Below are 27,474 nucleotides of genomic sequence, written 5' to 3' on the forward strand. Positions count from 1 at the left end.
CCCATTAAACTAGGAAACCCCAAGTTTTCTGAAAAGAACTATTTTTTGACGCTAAAAAATAATGAAACTGTTAGACGTTCTTGGCTTGTTTGCTCGAAGTCTACAGATCGAGTTTTCTGTTTTGCCTGTCGTTTGTTCAGTAGTGAAAGCAAAAGTCGTGGGGGGGCTGTCTTCGTTCCAAGGATTTGGTAACCTGTGGAGCCGTCTGTCAAAATCTCTGAAGACACATGAACAATCAACTCATCATAGTGCGTGATGGTGTGGCATGATAAACAGTCAGGCAACTCTATTGACTTACAATCTAGTAAACTGATTCAGGAAGAGCAGACATATTGGAGAGCAGTTTTATTTCGTTTACTCAATATAATTCAATTTTTGGCTGAGAGAAACTTGGCTTTGCGTGGCACAAATGAAAAGTTTGGTGACACCAGAAATGGAAATTTTGTTGGAGAAGTGGAGCTAATAGCAAAATTTGACCCTGTCTTGTCTGAACATGTTAGACGCGCTAAGAGTCATGAACTGAGTGATCATTATCTGAGCAACCGCATTCAGAACGAACTTATCGACCTTCTTGCTAAGTCAATACGGGACAAAATCATTTCCAAAGTTCTTGCATCAAAATATTATAGCATAATACTAGATTGCACACCCGATATCAGTCACACAGACCAACTAAGTATTGTTCTTCGTGGAGTTGCATTTAAAGAAGGATTTGGAGCGGAAATTTTAAACACTTCGTTGAGTTTCTTGATGTGTATGATACAACTGGAAAAGGCCTTTTTGACAGCATTATCAACTTCCTGTCCAAATATGGCGTTACCATAGAAGACTGCCGTGGCCAGGGTTACGATAGCGGATCTAACATGCGATGAAAAAAACATGGAGTGCAGGCACGCTTCTTGGAAGTAAATAAAAAAGCTGCATACATGCCATGCGCCAGTCATCGACTTAATCTAATAATTGCTGATGCTGCAAGGTCGTCAATTACATCCATTTCTTTCTTTGGCTATCTGCAACGTATCTATAATTTGTTTGCCGCATCAACGAAGCGATGGGTTATTCTGAAGAAACACGTGACCCACTTTACAGTTAAAAACCTTCCTGGCACAAGATGGGAAGCAAATGTAGAAGCTGTAAAATCATTACGTTTTCAGACAACAGAAATTTTGGAAGCGATTGAAGAGTTAGAAAGAGTGTCTTTGGATAATCGAGATGGATTTATTAGCACGGAACATCGAGCTTTAGCCATTGAAGTCAGGAGCTGGTGTTTCTTGGTTTGTTTGATTACATGGTATGACTTACCTTTTCAAATAAACATAATAAGCAAAGCGCGACAGAATCCTTCAATATGCATCTATGACCAAATTTCTCACATCGAGGCTGGCATGTCATTTGTTTCACATTACAGACATGGAGGAGTGGCAATAGCTGAAGGGAAAGCAAAAGAATTAGCTGATGAACTTGAAGTAGATCGTGCCTATCCGGAACCAAGGAGAAGAAAGAAAATGTCTTTTCAGCTACGAATCGTCAGATGAGTCAGATCATCAGACTGGTGAAGAAGTGTTTCGCTGAGAATTTTTCTATCCACTCGTAGAGACAATTTCACAAAGTCTCCAGGAATGTTTTAAAAATATGAACGATTTCAAAATAAAGTACAAGTTTTTGTGTGGTGCAAGTAACATGAAATCGGCAATAACATCAGACATGTTGACGTCCTGTTGTGTTGCTTTGGCAAAAGGTGTTGGAGAAGGTGATATTGAATGTGAGAAACTTGAGAGAGAAATTATCAATTTCTTCAATCTCATGGACAATAAAAAGTGCACTACATTTTCCGCCATTGAATGTATAAATTATATAATGAAACACGCACTTGTCGATTTATATCTCAACATAGCTGTTACACTCAGAGTTGGAACTATATTGCCAGTTATAGTAGCATCCTGTGAACGTAGTTTCTCTAAACTGAAACTAATTAAAAACTTTCTTCGGAACTCAGTGTCCCAGGAAAGACTGACTGACTTATCTGTTATAAGCATTGAACATGAACTAAGCCAAGAAATTGAGACGGAGAATTTAGTGCAGCAGTTCGCCACAGTGAAAGCCAGAAAAGTGAAATTTTAAATATAAAGATAGTAAATAATTTTTTTCCGATTCCATTTTCAATTTTGGTTAAAACAGTTTACTGTTAAACTTTTTCGTCACTGACCAAAGTTTTCTTTCGATTGGATTTGTTGCTTCAGCATGCACAAAAAGAAATACTCAATGAGAAATGAAAGAAATTTACTTGAGTAAATGAACCAGTGAACATCTTTGCACATACGTAGCCGGGAGCTCTTGTTCTTTAAAAATATGCATGTGAGAGTGTGCACAGTAGTTTCCCCCGGAGGACTGAAAATGCTTTTTTCAGCATCTTGATTTACGATATAAAAGAATACAAATTAACACGGCCGTAAAAAAAAAACTGTTTACTCCTACAAGTATGTGTCTTTTTATTCTTTAACATATAAGTGAGTTTTATGTTTACTATTAATAGATGGGAAAATTATTTTTATTTCAATCGACAAATAAATTTTGAATAGTTTTCATTTTTGATATTTTCCTTCTTTTTCTGTTTTCCCATCGCTCTGCATTACATTGTGACATTAGTTTGATTTTTATTCTTAATTGATTTGTGAAATAATAACATTATCTAACAATCATATTACAGAAGGTTTCATGCAGCAGTAGGCATGTCCAAAGTAGGCCTGTTTTTGACCCACCATGATTTAATCTTGTGATTGATTGAAACAAATGAATGAAAAATATATTTATTTTTTAGTGCATCATACAGAGGAATGATTAAATAAAAATTTCATGTAAGACTTATATTTTTTGGAATTTTTTTTCATTAAAAAATTTGAAATTGAAACTGTGTTAATGACCGATCCAAAATGGTGGTAATGTATTTAATTACATAAAAAACAAAACATGGTTTCGTATTGATTTTTATTTAAAATTCAAAAATCTATTAAAAATCGAGTTTTTAACCGATTTTTGTGCGGTTTTCACCATTTTCTTTTTAAACTTGTTTATTTTCCTATGCAAATTATTTTATTATTTCACTAAAACAACCCCAAATTGATGAGAAAAACATTAAAAAAATTTTTTTCAGTGTTTGCTAATATATATATATTTTTTTCAGCTTAAAGGGAATAGATTGAAAAAAACATTTACAGTAAAATTTGTAAGTGTTCGCTCATCGAATCTTTTTATTTTATAAGCGAAAATATCAAAATAAACAAGTATGGTGGCTCGCACGTGCTAAAAATACATATAAAAATAATTAAGATAAAAAAAACAACAACAAAAAACACACATTCATATATGAATGTAAACTTTTCCATTATATGTGTGTCTTTTTAAATATTTAAATACAGAAGCGAAATTCTTATTCACCTAAAACAAATTTTAATCGCTTGCGAGCTACCATATTTTCAAGGGGCATGTCTTAAAGAAAGTAAGCATCATGAAATCTCACGTTTAACTTGATATTTACTACGTATAATTACGGCTTGGTAAGAAAATAATTATTACAGTCCCTCTTATTAGTGATTGAATAACTATTTAAAAAAATAATGTCATTTATCGACGGCTATTTCAAATTATTAACCTTTCTTTGCTTGTTTACGAAAAAAAATATAAATAAATGGAAAATGGCGTTATTCGTTACGAATCATATATAGAAAAGGAATAAAAGGACTCACACCTTTCAGGAAAAAAAAGAAGTTTTCAATTCGGTGCGTCCGTTTGAAAGTTTTGTTGGTACACACACACACACACACACACACACACACATACACACACACACAAATAAACATTTAGAATTTTATTAATATTTTATATATTATATATATATACAGTGAATGTTTTGATAAGATCACATTTTCACGCAAAGACGTGGGACTAACTCATATTTTTTAATTGGAGAATATAAAAAGAATTAACTCCCTTACAACTAAAATTTTATTTCTTTTTCTGTCTGAGTTTTAAAAATATACAAATAAATACAAATTTTTTTATTTTATTTTTAAGGTGAGGACTGATTATTTGCGTTGTTTAGATTCTTCGGCTATTATTCTCATCTTGAGTGCTATTTCCACAAAGTTTCGGTCGATGTAACCTTCTTCAGGTGTATGTTGTAGAACTCGGGAATCTTTTTGTCGAACTCGATGAATCTTTCTATCGAACTCAGAAATCTGCACCAAAACCTATATTTAATCTACGGAGGGCAATGTGTTCTTTTTCTGTCAACCATAACTGGGTATAAGTCCTAAGTAAACCGCAATTGTATTTTTAATGTACTCTGCACTATGGATTGTACCTTCAATTTTCAGAAGAGTTTAGCTTTGCAACTAAATATAACAAAGTACTTTATCCACCACGCCACAAGTCCATCGACTGAAACGTTGTGAAAATAACACTCAAGATGAGAACTGCAGTCCAAATAATACGAATAGTCAATCCTTATCTAAAAAATCAGAAATGTAAGACGCCCACGCATTAAGCGTTTTAGTTGTTTCGGTTTTACTGAACAGTTTATTAATTCGATAACTATGAATGCAGTTCAGATAATGTGACCTTACACCAGTGAAGGTGTACGATGCGTAAAAGAAGGTGTTTAGAATGAAGTTCTAGAATAGTGTGTATTCTCCCTGGAAGCGATTGGATTCGATCTTGGCACACCATTATCACGATCTTATCCACCTTACAGCCATCACATCTCGAATTGGCACTGAAAACAAATAATAAAAACGTGAAGATGTGAAATTATTTATTTATTCAAAACGAATATTTTTTACAAATCATTATAAAAGCCATTTACGAATTCTTCGATGTCGATGGAACCGTTATTGTCTTTGTCATAGACAAGCATCATAGCGTCCAGTTCTTCGTCTGTCACCGGAGAATTTTTACATTTCATTACTTCTTTGATTTCGTCTTTAGTGATTTTACCATCGCCATTTTTGTCGATTTGTTTGAAGGTTTCTGTTAGGTCTTCTTGTCCAATATTTCTGCAAAAAATGGTGAGAATGGGATTTATAATCGTAACAAAATAGTATCACATCTGGTAATTGGTACATAGTAATCCAAGCGTGCTCAATTTCCTATATAGAGCAGATGTGTTTAAACACAGCCTGGGAGAAAAACTTTCTTTGTTAATTTTTATTTATTTATTTTTTTACTTCTTTTCACCCCAAAATACAGTCAAATTTAATGCACAGAGTTTATAAAAAAAATGGACCTTTAGATTACGCCATGTACGCACGAGCTACGGAGGACATATACTTGGAATGGTATTTAAATTATAAAGGCTAAAAATAATCTTTGAATTAAAGCATATATTACTATAAGAAAAATATTTTTCTATGATATATTTTAAGTTTGCCGCCTCTAAAAAAACACCCTATACTCGCCTTATAAAACAACATTATAGGTAAGGCCTTCAACAGCATGCAAAGGAAAGTAGCAGGGCTCAACTCTCTTCCTGATCTTCATTAATGATATCCCAAATCACATTCTTAGACATTTATATTGACAACACTACCATCTATGGAAATGCCACAAAGGCCGGAAATGACCAAGATCTATCTGATTCTCTCTCTTCTGATCTTGAGCAAATGGTGCAATTGGGAAAAAGTGGCTGATCAATTTTAATGCATCTAAAACCAAGCTTCTATATTCTCATCATCAACACCCTGGCCCCCATCTGGTCCCAATTGAAATGAACGGCTCTCGTCTTGAAGATGCCCCATGTTTTGACAAGCTTCACTCCTACTTTAAAAAGGAGCAGATACATCAAATCCACCGCCAAGGTCACTGGAAATATGGTTGGATCATTCCAGTAGATATCTCACTGCCTACGCAATCCTCTACCTGTATAAGAGCCAAGTACGTCCTAGGATGGAGTACTGTTGCAACATCTGGTCAGGAGCTGATCAGAGCATCCTATTTTGCCTCGACAAAGTTCAAAACCGACTTTGTAACCTAGTAGGCGATGTCATTTTCTCTTTTCTGCAACCTCTTTCCCACCAAAGAGACGTTGCGAGTTTGTGTCTGCTCTATCATTATTTTTATAGCAAGTGTTCGTCTGAGCTCCAATCTATTGTCTTCCTTCCAAATCTTTCACAGAAAACACTCGTCTGGTCCAAACCGCTATCAATAAATACCCCCACTCTCTGTCGGTGCCTAAACCTAAATGTGGATTTCATGAAAAAAATGCTTCTTTTCTAGGATTGCCCGCCCATGGAGCTTTGTTCCGTTTGTCTGCTTTCTACCTTACTACAATATTGTCGTCCTCAAGTCCAACGTAAACAAGTTCTTATTTAACCGTCCCTTAAGAAAAATCTTATCATACCAAATTTTCACGATTAATAAATACTACGCTATTGTCCCAATGACTACCGTACACATATTAACTCTTATCCTCGAGTGGCATCCGGACCTTAATAAGTGGTTACTCCTTTGCACAAAAAATAGTAAAAATAAAGAAAAGATTATTGATATAGATTTGAAAAAAAAAAACATTAGGATTAACTAAGTTACTAAAGAGAAGTTTAAGAGATGATTTCATCGAAATATGTCAGTTATAAAGTGGAAAAGCTTCTACAGGGTGGAACGATAAATTTGTCGCCCAAAAGAAAACAGCACTACAGCTCTATTTTAAAACTTTCATGGGAAAAAAATCAATTTAATGTAGCTGCCTTCAGTCTCAATCACCGCCTCAATACGGGTCCGGAACTGGGAGCATGCCTTTTCCGGCAGGAGCTCAGCGAATACTAGATAGATGGCGGCGATCAGGCTGGTTTTAGTGTTGTGGGAGGTCATGTTGGTGATGTTCTCGACGTATGACCAAACGAAGTAGTTCAGCGGGTTTAGGTCGGGGGAGGAAGGGTCACCACACTCTTCAGCACATTCAGGTAAACTTTGGTGTTGACTTTCCAGCCGACTTCGAAAATGTGAGGTGGTATGATTTGGTCCTCATTTGAAACCACACCAAATACTATAACAGTGGCCGGAAACTTTGTTTTTCATCACCCTAGGCACGCCCTCAAGCGTTGAACAGTCCGGATTTGCATTTTGAGGGTACTGGCAATGGTCCTGTTGTCATAACTTGGATCGGTAGAGAGCATGAGTTGTACAGCGGTGCATCTTCGATCTCACTCATTGAATATTGTATCACTTTCAGACATGATAGAAGGCTCCTATAGCTCTTGGGATTTGTACACAACTGGCCAACAAAAAAAAAAAAAAAAAAAAAAAAAAGAAAATAAAAATAAAAAAAACGTTTTCATCAAACGGAAATGTAATCATTTCGTTTTTTCTGGAGCAACAATTTTATTGTTCGACCCTGTATATTATATTTCTCTTAGTCTGACTGTCTGCTCCGCGTTTTCTCGGAAACTAATGGGCCGATCTGACTGAAATTTTGTGAGGAACTTAGTGATGATAAAGTTTAGCGAACTAACTATTACAGTAATGTAACATTTCTAAAGTTAACAACAACAGAATTAAAATAAATATACGGAAAAGAAAATGAATGAATGTTTACTTAATAAAGTTTTAAAAAGTGCGATTGCTTCAAATTTAATAAATTAAATAAAATAAACGAAATGAGAAAGAAAACATGCATTTGTCAAAAAATAATTAATTAAACATTTTTTGCGGAAGTCGCTCAAGACAATGCATGAAGCCACTTGATCTAAGGAGCTAATAAGAACGAAAGCTGATTATTACAAAGACACGAGATAAATATTAACCTTAGTCTTGAAAAACAAAACAAAACAAACAAAAAAAAAACAAAGCTTTACGTATTAGGTGGCATGAAAGCTCTTGGGGAATTTTGATTTCAAATGATGTATTTTCAAATAAGTTTTCATTATAATACCTTTACTTTATATATCATTTTAAAGAGCATGTTTTACTCTATGTAATCGTTTAAATTACAATCCATTTAAAACAATTATGTCTTCTTCCCAGAACGTTGAATACAAGATGGAATAAAGCAAATTCGCACAATTTTCTTATTTCAATCGAATCTAGGCCGAAAAGCTGTTGAAACAATTCGCGATATCAACGAAGCGTTTGGCCCAGGAACGACTATTTAATGCACAGCCTAATGGTGATTTAAGAAATTTTGTGGCAGCAATGAAAATCTTGAAGAAGATGAGCATAGTGGTCGGCCATCGGATGCTGACAACGATTAATTAAGAGCTTCAGTCGAGGTCAATCCACGCACAACTGTTCGAGGACTTGCTTCTGAATTAGATGCAACGTATACGACGATTTCCAACCACTTGGTGAAAAAAAAAAAACTTGATAAATGGGTTCCTCACGAATTGAACAACTAAAAGAAACGCTGTCATGAAGTGTCAGATCCCCTTCTTTTAAGAAACAAGAACTACTCGTTTCTTGACCATGTTGTGACTAGCGATGAAAAGTTGGTTCTTTACGACAACCGGCGGTGCTCAGCGCGGTGTTTAGACGCCGACGAATCTTCACGGCATTTCCCGTAGCCAGAATTGCACAAAAAGGGTCATACTCAGCATTAGTCAACAGAAAAGGCCCAACTCTCCTCAACGACAATGCCCGATCACACATTGCTAAACCGGCCATGCGGAAGTTGAACGAATTAGGCTACCAAACTCTGCCTCATTCCGTCATACTCTCCAGACCTCTCACCTACCGACTACCACTTTTTCAAGCATCTTGACAACTTTCTGTATGAGAAATGCTTTAAAAACCTAAGCGATATCACAAACGCCTTCCGCGACTTCATCGCCACCAGAACGCAAGATTTTTATGTAACTAGCATAAATACACTTGTTTTGCGTTGGCAAAAGTGTGTTGATTCGGTTAGTTCTTATTTGGATCAATAATTTTTTGTTTGAGCCGAAATATGTTAATTTGAATTTAAAAGTTAAAAACCGCAATAACTTTCTTGTCAACCTCAGAGAAGGAAAACAGTCGGAAGGTAGAGTTCTACAACCTTGCAATGAGGTATTAAAAAAAGCGAACTGAATTCATAATAAACACGTATTCAGTAGAGGATATTGCCAAAATATATACTTTTCATTCTGCGGCACCTAAGAAATTTCTAGAAGTGGCTGTGGAAATTGTCCTGGCTGGTACCTTTCATTCTTCTAACTTTTACTTTGCATTGACCCGAAGATTCTTTGCCAATCATTCACTTCATATTTTCATTCAAACAGTACATCTTTTAAACAATAAATAAATAAATAAATAAATAAATAAATAATAATAATAATAATAATAATAATAATAATAATAATAATAATAAAAAAAAAAAAAAACAGATAAGCTGCAGGTATAAACTCCTCAACAATGTTATCCATGATGTAAACTCGATGACTTGTTAGACCATAATATAGCGATATCTTCAGATAAGTTACACCGTTTAATGGGGACGATTTTAAAACCAGGAAATTGCTTCAATCGGTATTGATGCAGTTATAACTTTTATTGAGGTATGCAGCTGTTGATTCAATTAACTTCAAGAACATGAAACGTATTGTAAAATATTGAAAAGGAAAAGTACAAACTTGAGAGGTTTCTTGTCCAGCGCATCCAGCCATTCATCGATGCTGATTAAACCATCTTTAGATTTGTCCAGCGTATCGAAGACACTCTGAATAATAATAATAATAATAATAATAATAATAATAATAATAATAATAATAATAATAATAATAATGATGATGATGATGATGATGATGATGATGATGATGACGACGACGACGACGACGACGACGACGACGACGACGACGACGACGACGACAATAATAATAATAATAATAATAATAAATTAAAAAAAAATAACAACGACAACAACAACTAGCAGATCCTGTGGAAATTCCACGGTAGTTGAACATTTTTAAAACATATAAATAAAATGAACAAAAACTTAAAATAAAACAAATAATGAATTTAAAACGACTAGGTAACACATTCTTTTTAATGTTTTAAATCTGTAAAAAAAATTGAATAAAAAAAAATAGAATTCTTTCAATGAAAATTTTACACACAACACATTGTTCTTTTTTTTTTCAGATTAAAACAAAAAGTTTGAAACTTTTTGTTTATATAACTTTTATCGTCCGTGATCAGTTTTCAATTATAACGTCCTACTAAATTGAACACCTACTTTGTGGTCATATCTCTCACGTGACCGGTGAATATTACCGTCTAAAAACGGGGTTAAGCTACATTTTTACTTTCTTTCCAACTTGATGACGACTGTTACAAGTGTTCGAGTATGCTGAAAATGAATATCACAGTAATGTCCTATTTTAGCGTCGGAAAAAGTTTTTAAATATTTTCAATTCCAACAAAAAATTAAATACAGAGTTTAATTTGTATAATTGTATAAAAAATAAAAACATGCTTTTTGGGGTTACGAGTAAAATCATCCGGCTATTCAACGGATCTAACATAGCATTTGATAAAAAAATATTTAGTCATACATTTTTTCCGACTCTAAAATAGAACATTACTAATATGCCATTTTTGAAGCTGAATATGTCAGTTTAGACATGGCATGTCCACAATAAGTTTTGTCTGTGCATAATGTAACACATTTTCCGTAACATTTTGCAAAAGATCCATTCTTGGAGCGGCTATTTCAATTTGTTACCAAATTCTTTAAAATACTTTTAAAGTTTTTTTTTTTTTACGATTTCTTATAGTTGTGATTTTTTCAAATAGGTAAGAGAGAGAAAGAGAGAGGAAGGTTCGAAGAGGGTTAAGAAAGTTCCGTTTCAGAACCCCCTTTTTTTAGACGGGAACAGTCACTAGTCACGTAAGAAGATCGTCACAAAGTAGGGGTTCAATTTAATTTTCAATAATATTAAATAATAAAAAATATTATGTAGAATACGGACCGTGCTGAAATAATTACGTTTTTATTTATAAACCAATTCTTAACATAGATAACTTTAGATTCGTGCAAAATGAATGGCCGATCCCCAAAATGTATAAACATTTTGACCCCTACCCTTAACATAAATTTTCACCAAAATTCAGGAAAATAACCAATTTTAACGAAATTTTCAATTCATGGAACATAATGGACCCATTGTTTTTTTTCCTTTTTTTTTTTTTGCTTTTTTATTATCAAAATAAAATATTGTGCATGTTAAAAATTAAAAAAAAGATCCTTATGCATAGAAGGTACCGTTCTGAAATAATAACGTTATTATTTAGAAAGCCATTCTTAACATCGGAGAGAGAGTGTTTTGTAACTTTTTTCTGTACTTTCACCTTACTATTAAATAAACCAAAATATCGTAAAAATTGAATTTAATTCGAAAATACCATTTTAAAAATAGCGCTGTAAGATATATGCATAGGCACCAGAAATTCAGTTTTTTATTTGTATTATATATAATATATGTATATATATTATATATAATATATGTATATATATTATATATAATATATGTATATATATTATATGTATAATATAATATAATATAATATATATACACACACACATATATATACAGTGGGGAAAATAAGTGTTGGACACATCCCATTACTCTTTATTTAACACATTTTTTATGCAGCGAATGACGTGAAAATTTAACAAGAAATAGTTACTAATTTAACAATAACAAATAACTTTAGAAATTGGAAAGGGGGCAGGGGGAAGGTTTACAGTTAAATCATAAAATAACGATAAATTTAATTAATTCTTTTTTCTTTGCGGAAGAGGATCTGAATTGTATTTTTTTATGAGTCCATTCTGTACTTTCACCTAACAATTTCATAAACAAAACTAACACAAAATAGGACAAATTAATACTTAATTTCTTTCTTTTTTCTTTTTGGGTAAATGTGGTCTGGTAGACCAATAAACATCCTACCTTTAAAAAATGGTTTACATGAGGAGTTGGGGGTGTCTATTCCGAAAACCGTTCGTAACATTAGGAGGTTGGGGGTTGAGGGAGCAGCAACAGCAACAGCAACAACAACGGTACTATAATATTTTGCGAGGGGGGCCGCTTTCACCGGGCGACGCCGGTTAGAGGTACTGTTAGCACTTTAATATTTCATTACGAAAAAGGTCTTTAAAATCCGCGTTAATGAAATCAACATAACTCGAAAGAAAATTATTCTGTTCTTTCACTTAACAATTTAATAAACAATCTATTACGTTCATTTAAAATTTACACAATAAAATCCTCATTTGAGTTTTATTTCTATATTTCTTTCTATAAGTTCATGAATGAACGTTAATGCGTACATTATTTAAGCATTTAAACCAAGAGATACATTAGAACAGAAACAGAAACGCTATTTTTTTAAAAAGTTTTCTTTGTTAAGAAAGATTTCTTTTATTCAATCAGGATTTAGAAAGAGTTTTTATCATCCAATTAGAATGTGACTAGGTTTTATCTTATTAGCAACACCAATTTTTTTTGTTTTGTTTTATTAAAAAACTCAAATGTTTATTAGCCATTTGGAATATTCCATTTCCAATCTAAGAGATGACCAATATGATAACGGTCGAAGCGAATAGTGATATTATTATATAGAAAAAATGATGTTATTAATTATAACAATAACTGCAGAAACATTAAGAAAACCCCTTGAATGCGGAGACTAACACACATGAACTGCATACACAAAATGGAAATACAGAAACGGCTACAGAGGTAAAACACAAAGTAACATCACATGGAATCATGAAAAGTAAAACGGCAAAATTGTAAGTTTTTTTGTGTGCGTATGTGACCATAAACTGGCACCACACCAAACAGTGAGACGGGCCAAGGAGAATGGAAAGACCAAGGATAAAAAAACACTAGCCAGACCTCCGCTGGTTGAGTGAAAAGAAGACTGCGACCCTGGGGAGGCTTATTACCACCCAAATTCCAGTGAGGACCAATGGTTGCTGCCAACGAGAAATCAATGGTAAGCGGCTGTCGCGATAACGCAAATCTTTTGCAAAGGTTATTGAAAGAGGTGGAGTGTATTAGAAATATGGGGAGACTTATTTTCACTCAGACTCCAGAGAACACCACAAGTTGTTATCAAAGAGAAATCTTTGATGACGGCCTGTGTGACTATTCCCATAGAGTAAATAATAATAATAATAATAATAATAATAATAATAATAATAATAATAATAATAATAATAATAATAATAGCAACAATTGAATCAGAAAAATACACGACTGCAAAGGAACTCACTTAAGGCTTCATGTAAAATGATTTGAAATTATTTAATACAAAGCGAGCTCCAAAAGTAGTTCCTCCCATTTTATTCCGCCATAATGGATCAGAGATTGCAAATTGCATTGTCATGATGACTGAACTTAATGCATTCATAACTGGAAAATTTCATCACTCTGTTGCAAATATTAATCCTGTGAGACTCTCAGAAAACAACCCCTGTCATGGATGCGCATCAGAAGCAGAGATGCGTTATTGGATTTCTAGCAAAATTAAATTGAGAATAGTGGTAACTGTGTAAAAAAATAGATTATGGAGCACAAAAGATCGTTTGCTTTAGTGGTTCCACCTAGTCTTCGCAACTCTTCAACTTTTGGAGTTAAAAAAATAGAGCCTTTACTTTTCGAATGATCCTCGTATCTATAACTGACTCATAGAAAAAAAAAGAACATATTTGAAAAAAGGATAATTCTAAATTTACAATTGAATCATAAAATCTACATGACTAGAAAGGGACACATTTAGGTCATATAAAAAGGCAAATATAAAGATTTTAAATTATTCTAAACTAGAATGCCCCGATGTGTCTCAATTGTAAAATACGCATAAATATGATATTTTAATTCATGTAGATTTCGTACTTATTATCATAGAGCCACTACTCTATTGCTGATTATATTGTAACCAATATATAGTAGTCATTTCAAAACTTCAAAAAAAAAAACGTATGACTTGAATGTCATCAGGTAGAATCGAAACCGAAACATTCAGCTCTCTAGCAATATTCGCTACAATATGATCTAAGGACAGATGGATATTAAATCTTTTTAAAATCACGCAGTTTTACATATAAATGTATATTTTCAAATATGCAGAGAAGCATATTAAGCCGACTTACGCTTGCCAAATTTCAATTTTATCACTTTTGACCCCTCATCAGCTATTTTGATCGGCTAACGATCAAATCGATTTGTTCCACTGGTTCATATTTTCTTTATATCAAGTTTCAAGTCTGTAAACCAAATATTGACAGTGTAGTTTAGTAGAGATCGTTCTGTATATACAAAGAGAAGTTTACTATATATATATAGGGTAATCCAAAAAAAAAAACGGTTCCAAACTCTAATTAGACCCCGTTTCTTAGTGTTTTGTCCGAATGAAATGAAACTTTGGTCATAACTAGTTTATTATATTCAAAACATTACATCAAAACACTAGTGTCTTGTGACTTTTTTCTCCGTTGACTGTAAAATGCCCAGAAAAACAATTGAATGTCCTCTGTTTTTTTTTTGGGGGGGGGTCACCCTGTACTATTGGCCATCCTCCGTTGCCCGGTCGTACAATACTCTTGAACATAATATTTCAATTTATGCAGATTGGGTATGCATTATTATAGAATCAATTCTCTGTTGAGTATTATATATTACGAGGAATAATTTGCCCGGTAGACTAATTCGCAAAAAAAAAAAAAAAAAAAAAAAGATAGTTAAAAAAAATAATAATGATAATGTCGTTCGTCAAATTCCAGTCTGTGTTTGTTTACAATATCACCTTAGCTGGTATTTGGGCTTGATAATGTATGCTCTGGAAAGTCACTCCTGATTAATGTTTAGCTTTAAAATATGGAAACGAAGAAATGATTTGCGGCGATTTTAAATGGTACCGTTTCTTTTACCGTAGATTGAATTCAATAATAAGAAAAATTATAATAAAACGGTATGGTACACCCGGGCTTGAACAGGAGATCGTTCGATCTGTAGTTGAATGCTCTACCATTGAGTTATATTTCCAGATGTCAATAATTCTGTTTTTTTTTGTTTTTTTTAGAAAAAACGATTTCTTGGGATTTTATTATCTCCCTTGCCGGTGTAGCATAAAATATTCCCCCGTAAAAATTCTTCTTTATCAATAATAAAGAAAGACTATTTTAATTTAATAACGCATCTCTGCTTCTGACGCAGGTCCATGACAGGGTTTGTGTTCTTGCAGATTACTACACACACACACACACACACACACACACACACACACACACACACACACACACACACACACACACACACACACACACACACACACCTGCCAAGTTCCACTTTTATCAGTTTTGCTCCTTTAGCAGCCATTTTTAGCGGCTAAAAACCAAATCGAATTTGTTCCATGGGTCCAAATTCTCTATATATCAAGTTTCAAGTCTGTACAGTAGAACCCCAGGATACGGTGGCCCCAGGACACGTTTTGTTTCAGGTTATGATGTGAAATACAATGTTTTCCGGTCCCTGGTTACGGTATTTGCCCAATCTTACGGTGTTATTTATAATTTTATTAAATTATATACGTGTGTATTATATACTGTACTGTACTGTACTGTACTTTGTTACTAATTTTTAATGCCGTATCCCGGGGTTCTACTGTATCTTCAAAATTAACAAAGTAGCTTCGTAGAGATCGTTCCTCACACAGACAATGCCACTTTTATATATATATACTAGCAGATGTACCTAGAGTTGCCCGGTATTAAATGTAACATTAAATTCCTTTAAAAAGAAATGAAGTGAAAAAAAAAAACGAAAAGAAACTGAGACATGTGCATTCGACTATAATTTTTTTTCTAAACAATTCACTTCTTGTAAGTAAAAAAATACTCGGTCTGAGATCGAAACCAAAACCAGTGAGTCAATTACGATAACTATTAGACCAGCATGTCCCGATCTTTAAAAAGTATTTTCAAACTTATTTATTTCTAACATAAGGAAGTTGTCATGTGAATGATTCGCATATGTGCAGTTGTGAAACAGTTGACAAATAGATAAAAACGTATGACCTCCAAGTTCTAATTTTTAAATTTTGACCTCTTGGCAGCCCGTTTTAGGGATTATAACCGATCCAAAAGGTTTCCACATGTCTGAATACCCTATATACTAAATTTTAAATCTGTAGATTAAAAGTTCGTTGAGTATATAGGTTGAGAGTGGTCCACACACACATATACACACACAAACATGCACACATTATCACTTTTATAGATACATAGATATATAGATAGAATTTCATCGATGTCATCATCATCATCATCATCATCATCATCATCATCATCATCAACAACAACAACAAAATCAAGAACACAAGAACACAGAAACTAATTTGCATATGCTAACATATGCTGACCAGCCGTACGGGAACTGTAATGGAAATAAAAAGAAAAATATGGAACAATACCACATAAATCCAAAGAAACTGAAACTGCACAAAATATTTGGGAAGAGTCAAGGAGAATGGAAGGCCCGAGGAAGGAAAGCATTAATTACACCTCCACTGGATAAGTGTAAAGAGTACTGGGATCTTGGCGAGGCTTATTACCGCATAAATCCATTTCCGTGAAGACCAATAGTCGTTGCCAGTGAGAAATCAATGGAAAGTGGCAGTTGCAATAATGGAAAGTCATTTGTAAAGGTTATCAAAATAGGTGGAGAGTACTGGAAATCTTGGGAGACTTGTTATCACCCAGATTCCAGGGAACACCACCGGTTGTAAGTGAGTAATCTCTGATGATGGTTTGTATGGGGACTTATAGTAAGTACAAATACAGGGTGACTCCCCTCCCCAAAAAAAAACAAAAGCTAAATGGAGGCCATCTAGAACCTATGCTGTAGAACGGAGAAAAAAAGACCAGAGACCCTAGTGTTTTGATGTGATGTTTTGAATATAATAAACTAGTTATTACCAAAGTTTCATTTCATTCGGACAAAACACTAAGAAACGGGGCCTAATTAGAGTTTGGGTTCGTTTTTTGGGGTCACTCTGTATTAATAATAATAATACAAAGGATAGCAGATCAAGCAAGACAGATCCTTAGAGGGGTTTGTTCTTAGAGCTGGAACTAATGAAAATTCAGCAATAGATAAGTAGAAACCAACAGTTATAAGACTGGCAAAAGATAAACAGTGAAACTGAAGAAACCAATAACTACGAAATGACAAAATTCACTGAGGAAGAAACCTCAGAAGTTTTAAACAACAAATGATTTATGGATGAGGATAAAACAAAACTCCGAACTCTAAGGAATGAATAATGGAAATTTAAATCGAAAACGAAAAACGTGAACACTCTTCTGTTCAACAAATACTTTCACAAACCTTAACAATTTAATTTAGGCAAGGGCCAAACTTGGAAGCATGAAACTTAATGGAGAAACAAGACCTCACCAAAAGAGTGGAACGATAAAGTTTAGCTAGGACACCAGACTTCGAATTCAGATAAGAAAATATCAAAAAGAAGAATTAAAGACGTAAATAGTAAGGAAAAGTAGGAGTCACAAAAGAAGAAATACTAAAATAGAAACATGAAGAACTGAAAGAAAAGATAGAAGCAAAAGAGGGATATAAATACAAATCAGAAAAGTACAAAGAATTTGGACTTTTGAAAACAATTGAACACAATTTTATCAAAACGTATAAAAAATGAAGGAAGAACAAGATCAGAACAGCAACATCCGACAGATGCAAACCATTTCTAGGGCAAAATATGGAGAAAGCGACAAAGCCACAACAAAAATGCTGACTATCTGAAAAACATAAGAGAAAAAATTAAAAAAGGAACAAAAAAATGAAATTACTGAAGAAATGCTAAAAACAGCTTCAAGAAAATAGCAACTTGGAAACTACCAGGCCACGAAAGAATGTGTGCATATTGGTTTAAAAGAATTTATGACCATATATGAATGGCTAGTACAAAATTTCAAAGAATGTAGCTCTGAAACATATATTGGAATGGATAGCCAAAATAAAAACGCAATGGAACGACCCCTAAGCAACTACAGACCAATAACCTGTTTACAAACCATATGGAAAATGCCAACAGCACATCTAAGAAAGCAGATCTACCTCTTTCTTAATAATCGTGAATAATAATCGAGAAACAGAAAAGATGCCAGAAAGGGAAAAGAGGGACGCATGATTTGTCATACATAGATTAAAATATCCTAAATAAAGGAAAAAAGCGAGAAAAGAACATAACCACGTCATTGATCGACCACAGAAAGCTTACAGCAAAATTTCGCTAAGCATGAATAATTGAATGCTTAAGATTGTACAGGATTATCAATCTTACTAAGAAATCAATTGAAACATAGAGACTGGAACTGACAGCTGGAGGACAACACCTGACTGAGATAGGAATACATAAGGGCATCGTCCAAGGAGACTCTATAACCACTACTGTTTATCATAACCATGATAGATTTCTGAAACATACCCAATCCAATCTCTGGTCCCCCCTCGCCAATCTTTCACGAAAAACACCCGTCTAGCTGAATCCACTGTGAAAAATTTCCCCCACTCTTTATCTGTGCCTAAATCAAAACGTGGATTCCATGAACAAAGCTTCTTTCTTAGAACTGCACGCCTGTGTAACTCTGTTCCGTCTGCCTGCTTCCCACCTGACTACAACTTGGATGTGTTCAAGTCCAACGTTAACAAATTCCTAATGAACCGCCCTCTTAAGTAAACACTTCATCAAATCTCCACACTAACGTAATGTACTTGCAATAACCCTTATCCCTGAGTGGCTTCCGGGCCTTGATAAGTGGTGACCCCTGTGTAAAAAAAAATTAAAAAATTTCATGCTGGATACAAGGTTATAGACGACAAGAACAAAGATCATGTATATCAACGACTTGAAACAATTTGCAAAAAGCAAAATGGAACTAAAAAAGTTGATAAACAACGACCAGAATCTTCGATCAGAAAACTCAAATGGGAAAGTGTGCACTGTTAGAGATAAATAAGGGGAAATTTGAAACAGCAGAAGGCGTGCAGGAGGAGTTGAAGACACTTGGCGAACATGATACCTATAAATATTTGTGAGTTCTGGAAGCAGAGAAATCGAAATCAAGGGGAACACTGCGACTATACAGCAGATGCTAAAGCTGAAAACAATTGTAATCTTGAGGAAAACCCTTGATTTCGGCAACTAACCCACACGAGCTGCATGTGGAAACTGCAACAGAAATAAAAGAGAAAAATGGAGGAATACCACATGGAATCAAGAAAACTGAAACTGTAAAATTTTAAGTTAACTACGCCCGCATCCACCCATCAATAAATGGTTGGCATACATTGCCACCCAAATTCCAGTGAAGACCAATGGTCATTGTCGAGAAGCCAATGGCAAGTGGCTGGAGGTTTTCATAGAAGACAGAGCGTACTGGAAATCTGGGGAGACTTGTTGTTACCCAGATTTCAGGGAACACCACCGGTTGTTTTCAGTGATTAATTTCTGATGATGGTTCGTGCGAAAACTCCTAATAATAATAATAATAATAATAATAATAATAATAATAATAATAATAATAATCAGCAAAACGTTTATTTTTTAAATATGATAAAAACTAATTAAAGTTGATTGAACATTTGATGTTTATCTAAACGTTACACATTTTAAATATGATGTGTGTTCGTGCTTTCACGCATCATTAAAATCCTTTACGGTGATCCGCGCGCCATTAGTTGGCGATGGCTTCTCCAAACAAACAGCAGTTAAACCTTTTCATTATTAGAAATAAACATGTTTATATTTAACACCAAGACTATTGCTTGAATTTACATTGCGTTACTATTGATGACTTTTTACCCATCAGTCTGGGGTTTACCTTCAGCTCCAAAATCAACAGAGTCGAAGCCATTTTCAAAATGGCTTTTTTCATGTTAACTACAGAATTATGCTGGTCCTGTGCAGTTCTAGGAGGTCAACTTTCCCAGGCTTTGCCTTCTCTCTTTGAAAAGAGGTTAGTTTATTACTAATCGCTTGAGGTACCCTTACCGGGAAATGCCGATTGTGATTTTCAGGCATTTTTGTAGATTAGAGTTCTCCACCCCTGGAGCATTGGCTCTTTAATCTGGGTTTCCAACCCTTGTGTTGCATCTTGTTGTGGAAGAGATATAAATACCTATCACTTGAATTTACCTATGAAGTTACGACTAGATTTTTAAATAAAATAGCATAATTTCAAAATAGAGACTACCACCAGCAGGTGCAGTGTAAATAAGCACATTGATTGTGCGTTACATACACAGGCATCTATTTACGGCCGAGTTTAGTAGTCTGATCGCAATGGGATTACCAAATTCCTTCTTATAATTAATAAAAGTGGTACCAGACCATCAGTTGCTGGAAAATCGGTGTTGCGTCTTTGTTAAATGTTTTTGTGAGACCTGCAGAATTCCAAGCAAGCCCGAAACAATATGTTTCATAATTTTTGGAGATGAAGATGATGAACAAGAACGACAACAGGTTCAAGCCTCTTAAAATGCATACTAGAATTATTAACAAGAAACCGGCGTACAATAAATAAATGTAAAAAGCAATAATCATTTCATTGGTTGAAGGTTCAATCTCCAATACGGGCAATATTAAGAATACTCCAAGGTTTCTATCCAGTTACGGCTGACGGAATGAGAATAAGCTACGCTCGTGTATTAAATAAAAAGTTCCGTTCAAAATTCTCTATAAATTCTCGAGGTTTACACGCAACTGAAGAAGGCTCAAGGTTACATCGGCTGAAAGTTCGAATAATCAAATAATTTGAATTATGAAGTACTAATACGAGAAAGATAGATATGGATGTAAAACGGGCACTTGAAAAGAAACACAGAATAGCTAGTAACAGCTAGTTGAAACCTTTTGATTAAAGCCACTTGCATGAATGAAAACAGAGAAACAATAACGAAATACTTGTAAACGATTGGCGTGAATAATAATAATAATAATAATAATAATGATAATAATAACAATAATAATAATAATAATAAAAATAATAATAATAATAATAATAAAAATAATAATAATGATAATAATAATAATAATAATAATAATAAAAATAATAACAATAATAATAATAATAATAATAATAAAATAATAATAATAATAAAATAATAATAAAAATAATAATAATAAAAATAATAATAATAATAATAAAAATAATAATAATAAAAATAACAATAATAATAATAAAAATAATAATAATAATAGCAATAATAATAATAATAAAAATAATAATAACAATAATAATAATAATAATAATAAAATAATAATAACAAAAATAATAATAATAATAATAACAATAATAATAATGATAATAATAATAACAATAATAATAATGACAATAATAATAATAATAATAATAATTACAACAATAATAATAATAATAAAAATAATAATAATAATAATAAAAATAATAATAATAATAAAAATAATAATAATAATAATAATAATAATAATAATAATAATAACAACAATAATAATAACAATAACAATAACAATAATAATAATAATGATAATAATAATAATAATAATAATAATAGGACAAATCAAAGTTAATACCTTGTGCAACAACTCCAAGTGAGTTTCAATAATGATTACATATTTGAGAATATTTGCTGTGAAGCACATCCCAAAAAAAGTCACCCGTTGTTAGCAGTGAAAATCGTCACGAACGTCTGCTGTGAGAACTCTAAAGAAATAATAATTTAAAAAAAATGATGATACCTTCATAAGCTGATGTCGCACAAAATAATTATGAAGGGTTAGTGAGGATGGAAAAACCGAGGAAAAAAAACATTGAAAAATGATTGAAAGAACTGGAATACTAACACTGCTTATTACCACTCAGATATCAGGGAGAGAAACTAACTGTTATAAGAAATGCAAAGTGGTTTTTAATGGTTGTTGAAAGACGCAGAGAGTACTGGAAATATGGGGAAACTTGTCAGTCGAAGAAGGAACAACATAGTCATTATTCGTTTGAGAATTCAGTGAGTAAAATAATAATAATAATAATGATAGTAAACTATATTAAAACTAAAATAGATAAATAGATAAAATACAGAAAACAGTAAATGTCAACTCTGTGGACAAAGAGACGAAACGGTAAACAACATAAGTAAATACAGCGAATTAACCCCAAAAGAATACAAGGACAGATATGACTACATTGGGAAAGGTGTATACTTGAAATTTCAAACAATTTTGAGCATGCAGAACAATGATACAAGTACAAACAGGAGACAGTACTTGAAAACCAGAAAATCCTTTAAGACCGGAAGATACAACCAGGTAAACCCATTCAAGCAATGCGATTAGACGTTATAGCAATTAACAAGAAGAAAAGAAATTACCAAATTGTAGATTTTGCCCCCCTCCCCACCCAGAAGCTACATGGTGAAGATTAAAGAGACAGAAAAACTAAGAAAATACACAAATTTTGTCAGAGACGTGGAAGGGATATGGAATATGAAGACATCCAATAATTGTAGGAACACTAGGAATAGTACTGCAGAATTTGGAAAAAAAAAAGACTAGAAGAAATTGGAATCAAGGGTAAGACTGGAATAATACAGTAGACGGCAATGCTGAAAACAAGCAAAACCTTAACGAAAACTCTCTAATGTGAAAACTAACCCACATACAAATGCTAACTGGCCACATGGAAACTGCAATAGAAGAAAAGAACAAAAAGATAGAAAGAAACACTACACGGAACCAAAAAAAACTGAAACTGAAAAATTGTCAATTAACTACGTCCCCACTCCCTAAATAGTGACACCAAATAGTCATAAAGGGTCAAGGAGGATGGAAAAACTGAGCACCAAAAATTAAGCGCACAGTTGAGTCTCTTCAGTGCCAAATAGGTGACCATTTGAGAATACCAGGTGCTGTATGTAGAAGAAAGGTGTAAATTCCCTGCGAAAACGCTGCAAAAATAGTTGTGGTTTGTTTAGAACATGTTTTTACTGTGCATTTTTATTCAAAAACTTGTACTCCTCGATGTAAATACTCCCAACTAACTCGACATTAACCAGACATCTACTGAATGAGTGCAAAAAGTACTGAAACCCCCGGGAGGCTCATTGCCGCCTAAATTCCACTAAGTAATATCTGATGAGGTGAGAACTCCTAGTGACTACTACTACTACTACTACTGCTAATGAGGAAAAGCCTAGGAAGGATAGCATTACCTAGACCTCGACTAGAATAGTACAGAGGGTAATGGAATATTGAGGAGGTTTATTGTAATTACAGAGAAAATGATCAGCGATTATCAGCAACGCATGAGTGAATAAACTGAGGAGACTTGCTGTCACTCAGAATTCAAGGTAAACCCTCTATGTTATCAAGAAACCAATAGTAATGACTATCACGATAACACCTTAACAAATAATGACACTACTACTACTACTACTACTACTACTACTACTACAAAAACAACAAATAAAAAAAAATAATAATAGATACACACGGTGCATTAAGTTAACCGACCAAGGGGAGATAAGCGCTATATATAAATATTTGGGAGTTCCGGAAGAAAACGTCATCAAATCCACAGAAATAAAAGAGAAATCTGATAAATAATATTCCAGAAGAAAACTCTTAGAAGCGAAATTATATAGCAGAAATCTAGCAAAATCGTGAAATTTTCTCCGGAAATGGGTGTAATCTTTTGTAAATGAACTGTTCGTTGTTTTAATTTATTTTGCAATTTTAATTTATTACAAAACTGATTAAAAAAAAGAAAAACAAACAAAGAAATCACACATTTTTCAAATAGTCAAAAAATAGAGAGACAGAATTAACGGGCGACATCGTAAACGAAATATTAGCAGCTATAACACGATAAAGAACATCACTACTGTCAACTCTCTATATAACCCAAATAATATGGCATGCGAGCGAGATTCCTGCTATGATTTATGAAGGTGTCGACGACGAAAAATTGCTATGGCAACCACAGCCATTAAGTAGAAAACGTCTCTTACGTTCCTTACTTATTCTGAGAACTTTTGAACACCAGCAATTTTATTATAAATTTTGTTTTAATGAACGAAATTTGAATATTTGTATTTCAAAATATAGCTGAGAAGGTGACCTATTAACTGTAAAAAAATTTTGTAATCTGGTCGCAAAATTAATGAGCGGTGAAGCTTTAAAGCAGTTCTAAATGAATAAAACTAACGCTTAATTATATATTCAAACACAGTGTTTGAATGATAAAGCGTCTTTAAGAAAAAAGTTGAAGCTTTTAGAGAATTAAGAATAAGGACCAACCTTGGCACAGTCGTTAAATATTATCTGACTGTTTACCTTTCATAATATATGAATAAAATTTAATTTCCCTTACGTTTTTGCTTATTACCGGTTGCCTGGAGGTTGAATACCAGGCTACGGAGTCAAGGATAATTTTGTAGTTGGCTTCGATACTAAGAATATAATTACAAGTGTTTCACTGAGTCATGGCTGACGGAATGAGTGCAATTTACACTCGGGATATAAAGAGTTCTGTTTGAAATTGCGTACCAATTCTTCAGTTCGTCAAACACACCTGAAGAAGGTCAGAGGTTACATCGACCGAAAGATCCAGGATTAGAGCAATGGTCCGAATAATTAAATAATACAAATTATCTAAAAAAAGTTATGGATTATTCGAAAAACTGTTATAATCTTGGTTATTATATTCACAACGTTTCGGCCGATGTAACCTCCAATCTTTGAGTGTGTCTTGTCAAACTATGGAATATGTACATAATTTCTAACGGGAACCTGTTCTCATTCTATCAGCCAGACAAACGATTCGTAATTGTTTTCTTCGCAAGGACCGTGGATTAATGTGCTAAATAAAAATCAGTTATAAGTGGTAGTCTTCCGCGGGTTCAAGGTTCAATCCCCAGCACGGGCGATACCTAGAATACAATTACGAATTACTTAAGGTGTCTATTCAGTCCTGATGGAACGAGGGCACGCTTTAAATAACGGGTTCATCTGAAGAAGGTCGAAGGTCACATCAATCGAAACTTTGTGAAAATAACATTCAAGATGAGGGCAATAGTCCGAATAATTCAAATAACAAAAATTATCAATTGTCCTCTAAAAAGTATGAAACAAAATAATAAAACGTTTACAAAGTGGGCACAAATTGCAAAAACTCGATTGCGATCTCACAAATCTAAAAAAAAAAAAGCGACCACATTTTAAAAAGAATTCCTGCAAAATATGTTCTACATACTAACTTTTATTTGATTTGATTTTTTAAAAATTATTTGTACAATGAATACCATCAAAGTGGCATAAAATGCGAGTGTACTTTTTTTTACTCTTATTTGGAATCATATTTATAGGGGCATTATGTAGGGAGTTGAGCAGCGAGATGTCTGTTCACATCTCACTTGAACTTCTGCGTATCAGTACTGTCAGGGAAGCAGAAGACAGAGAAGAAATTCCAAAATCTAACAGTTTGAAGGAAGAAACGATTAGAATAGAAGGCTTTCCGGCATCTACAATGAAGGGGTGGGATTTTGTTATTTGTCGAGTTAGTCGAGGGCATTTGTTATAAATTTGTTAAAGCATATTCCATTAAAATGCTTATAAAACAGACACAAGAATTCAGCATTGTGGAGATGGACAGGGGTTGGAGTCTTGTTCTTAAGAGTTGATATTTTTCTTTACATAATTATGTACTTTGGTTCGATTATGGTTCCAACTAGTAGCTTTCAGATGTCTGCTCACACTAAACTTGAACTTCTGCATGCCAATATGGTCAGGGAAGCAATAAACCGGAAGAGAATTGCAAAGTCTAGCAGTTTGATAGAAGAAGCTGTTAAAGTAGATATCTTTCCGACATCTAGGGATCTCTTCAGTGTACATATAGGAATTTTCCACTTGTCGGGCCAGTCAGGGGCATTTACGTCGAGGAGGCACAAGTATTTGAGTGCGTCACATCATATCCCATTAAAATACTTGTAAAACAAGCAGAATAAGAATTCTATGAATTCTAAAAAAAAAAGGGTATTGTTATATTTACCTTGACTGCAAAATCACTGACGTCAGTGGACAAAAGTTGACTCAAATAAGTCTTCAATTCCGCTACAGTCAGTTTACCATCCTTATCTTTGTCGCATTCTTCAAACTTTCTCTTGTAATCTTCACGTGTCAGAGTTGGATCCAGCTGTTTATCCATTTTAAAATCGAAGTTCCCTCAGATGTGCTCGCCTGATAACTGGTAGTTTCAACTGGCCGACTGGATTAATCACTCGTGTTAATTATCCAATGACTGTGTCGAATTCAGGTAATTTAGTTGAAATAAAATTATTGAGCTCAAAACGTACACAATGATATATAACTACCATTGTTTACAAAGTCGTTATATAATTGGTTGTCTGTTGTATACGTCTATGAATAGATGATGTCATCGACATCTGTTACCGCAATCTATTAGTGTCGGGATGCATGATCGGTTATTTTATGCATTTATCTAATCGATATTCATTGTTCATTACGTATGAAACATTAACGAGGTCCGTGAAAATTCCCCATCCACGAATAATGCTTAATAGAGACGTGTTTCGTCTTGTAACGATTTACTAGTATAACTTTATACAATTGAGGTGCCGACCTCATAGCTTGAACCCTTCACCTCGGTCACCACTGATTGGGAAAGTTTGAAGACGTTTTCTGCATCGGCCATCTTTCAGTTATCTATTATATACGGTATTTAGTTTCTAAAACGGTTTGGTTCAGAGGAGAATGTAGTTGCAAGACAGAAACCATTTTTACATACAGCAAAGTGACCTTCTTCCAAGGAGCGCAAATATATAATTGCTTATTTTTTACATGAACATTTTTTTATATACAAAGACACACGCTTCTTCATAGAAATCACAATCAGTGTGATTTTATACAGTCAACCTCATAGTTTGTACACTGGACCTCAGCCACTGCTGATCGTAACGGTCTGGATCTCTTTTATAACTTGGCAAGACAATCAATCACTTTCGATAGAAAATATATCATATTATTTACAATATATATTTTCTCAGAAGATTAATTATATATATATATATATATACATATATATATATGTGTGTGTGTGTGTGTGTGTGTGTGTGTGCGTGCATGTCTATGTACACATACATTTATATGTATGTATATATAGATATATAAATACTTATATGTATACATATATACATATACATATTTATATACATATATACACATTTATATACATTTATAAATATATATATACATATATATATATATATATATATATATATATATATATATATATATATATATATATATATATATTCATATATACAAGCCGTCTGATCGAACATGGCAGAGTTATTCTTTTTTTCCCCCCGATTTTTCTGGATATCTTTCCCATTCGCCGAGCATTTTTTTCATTTTACCTTGCAT

General features: G+C 33.4%; 2 protein-coding genes across 2 annotated transcripts; one reads left to right on the top strand and one right to left on the bottom strand.

The window, feature by feature from the left end:
• The first annotated feature begins 926 nt into the window (after positions 1-926).
• On the top strand, positions 927-1,535 carry LOC145291028 (uncharacterized). The gene has a single exon (XM_080136534.1). The coding sequence runs from the start codon at positions 927-929 to the stop codon at positions 1,533-1,535; it is 609 nt and encodes a 202-aa protein (XP_079992660.1).
• A 3,258-nt stretch (positions 1,536-4,793) lies between these two features.
• On the bottom strand, positions 4,794-26,995 carry LOC145291215 (uncharacterized). Its single transcript, XM_080136800.1, has 3 exons — positions 26,081-26,995; positions 9,600-9,685; positions 4,794-5,051 (listed from the first exon to the last, which is right to left on the bottom strand). The coding sequence occupies exons 1-3, from the start codon at positions 26,234-26,236 to the stop codon at positions 4,835-4,837; spliced, it is 459 nt and encodes a 152-aa protein (XP_079992926.1). The 5' UTR covers positions 26,237-26,995; the 3' UTR covers positions 4,794-4,834.
• Positions 26,996-27,474: the final 479 nt, after the last annotated feature.

Source organism: Euprymna scolopes, chromosome 12, assembly GCF_053919585.1.
Source record: "Euprymna scolopes isolate OS-2025 chromosome 12, ASM5391958v1, whole genome shotgun sequence".
NCBI classification, from domain to species: domain Eukaryota; kingdom Metazoa; phylum Mollusca; class Cephalopoda; order Sepiida; family Sepiolidae; genus Euprymna; species Euprymna scolopes.

Coding starts and splice junctions, on each gene's coding strand:
- LOC145291028 (XM_080136534.1), top strand. CDS start 927: ATGCCATGCGCCAGTCATCGACTTAATCTAATAATTGCTGATGCTGCA.
- LOC145291215 (XM_080136800.1), bottom strand. CDS start 26,236: ATGGATAAACAGCTGGATCCAACTCTGACACGTGAAGATTACAAGAGA. Junction 9,686..26,080: donor TCAGTGATTTTGCAGTCAAG/GTAAATATAACA, acceptor ATTATTATTCAG/AGTGTCTTCGATACGCTGGA. Junction 5,052..9,599: donor CTGGACAAGAAACCTCTCAA/GTTTGTACTTTT, acceptor CATTTTTTGCAG/AAATATTGGACAAGAAGACC.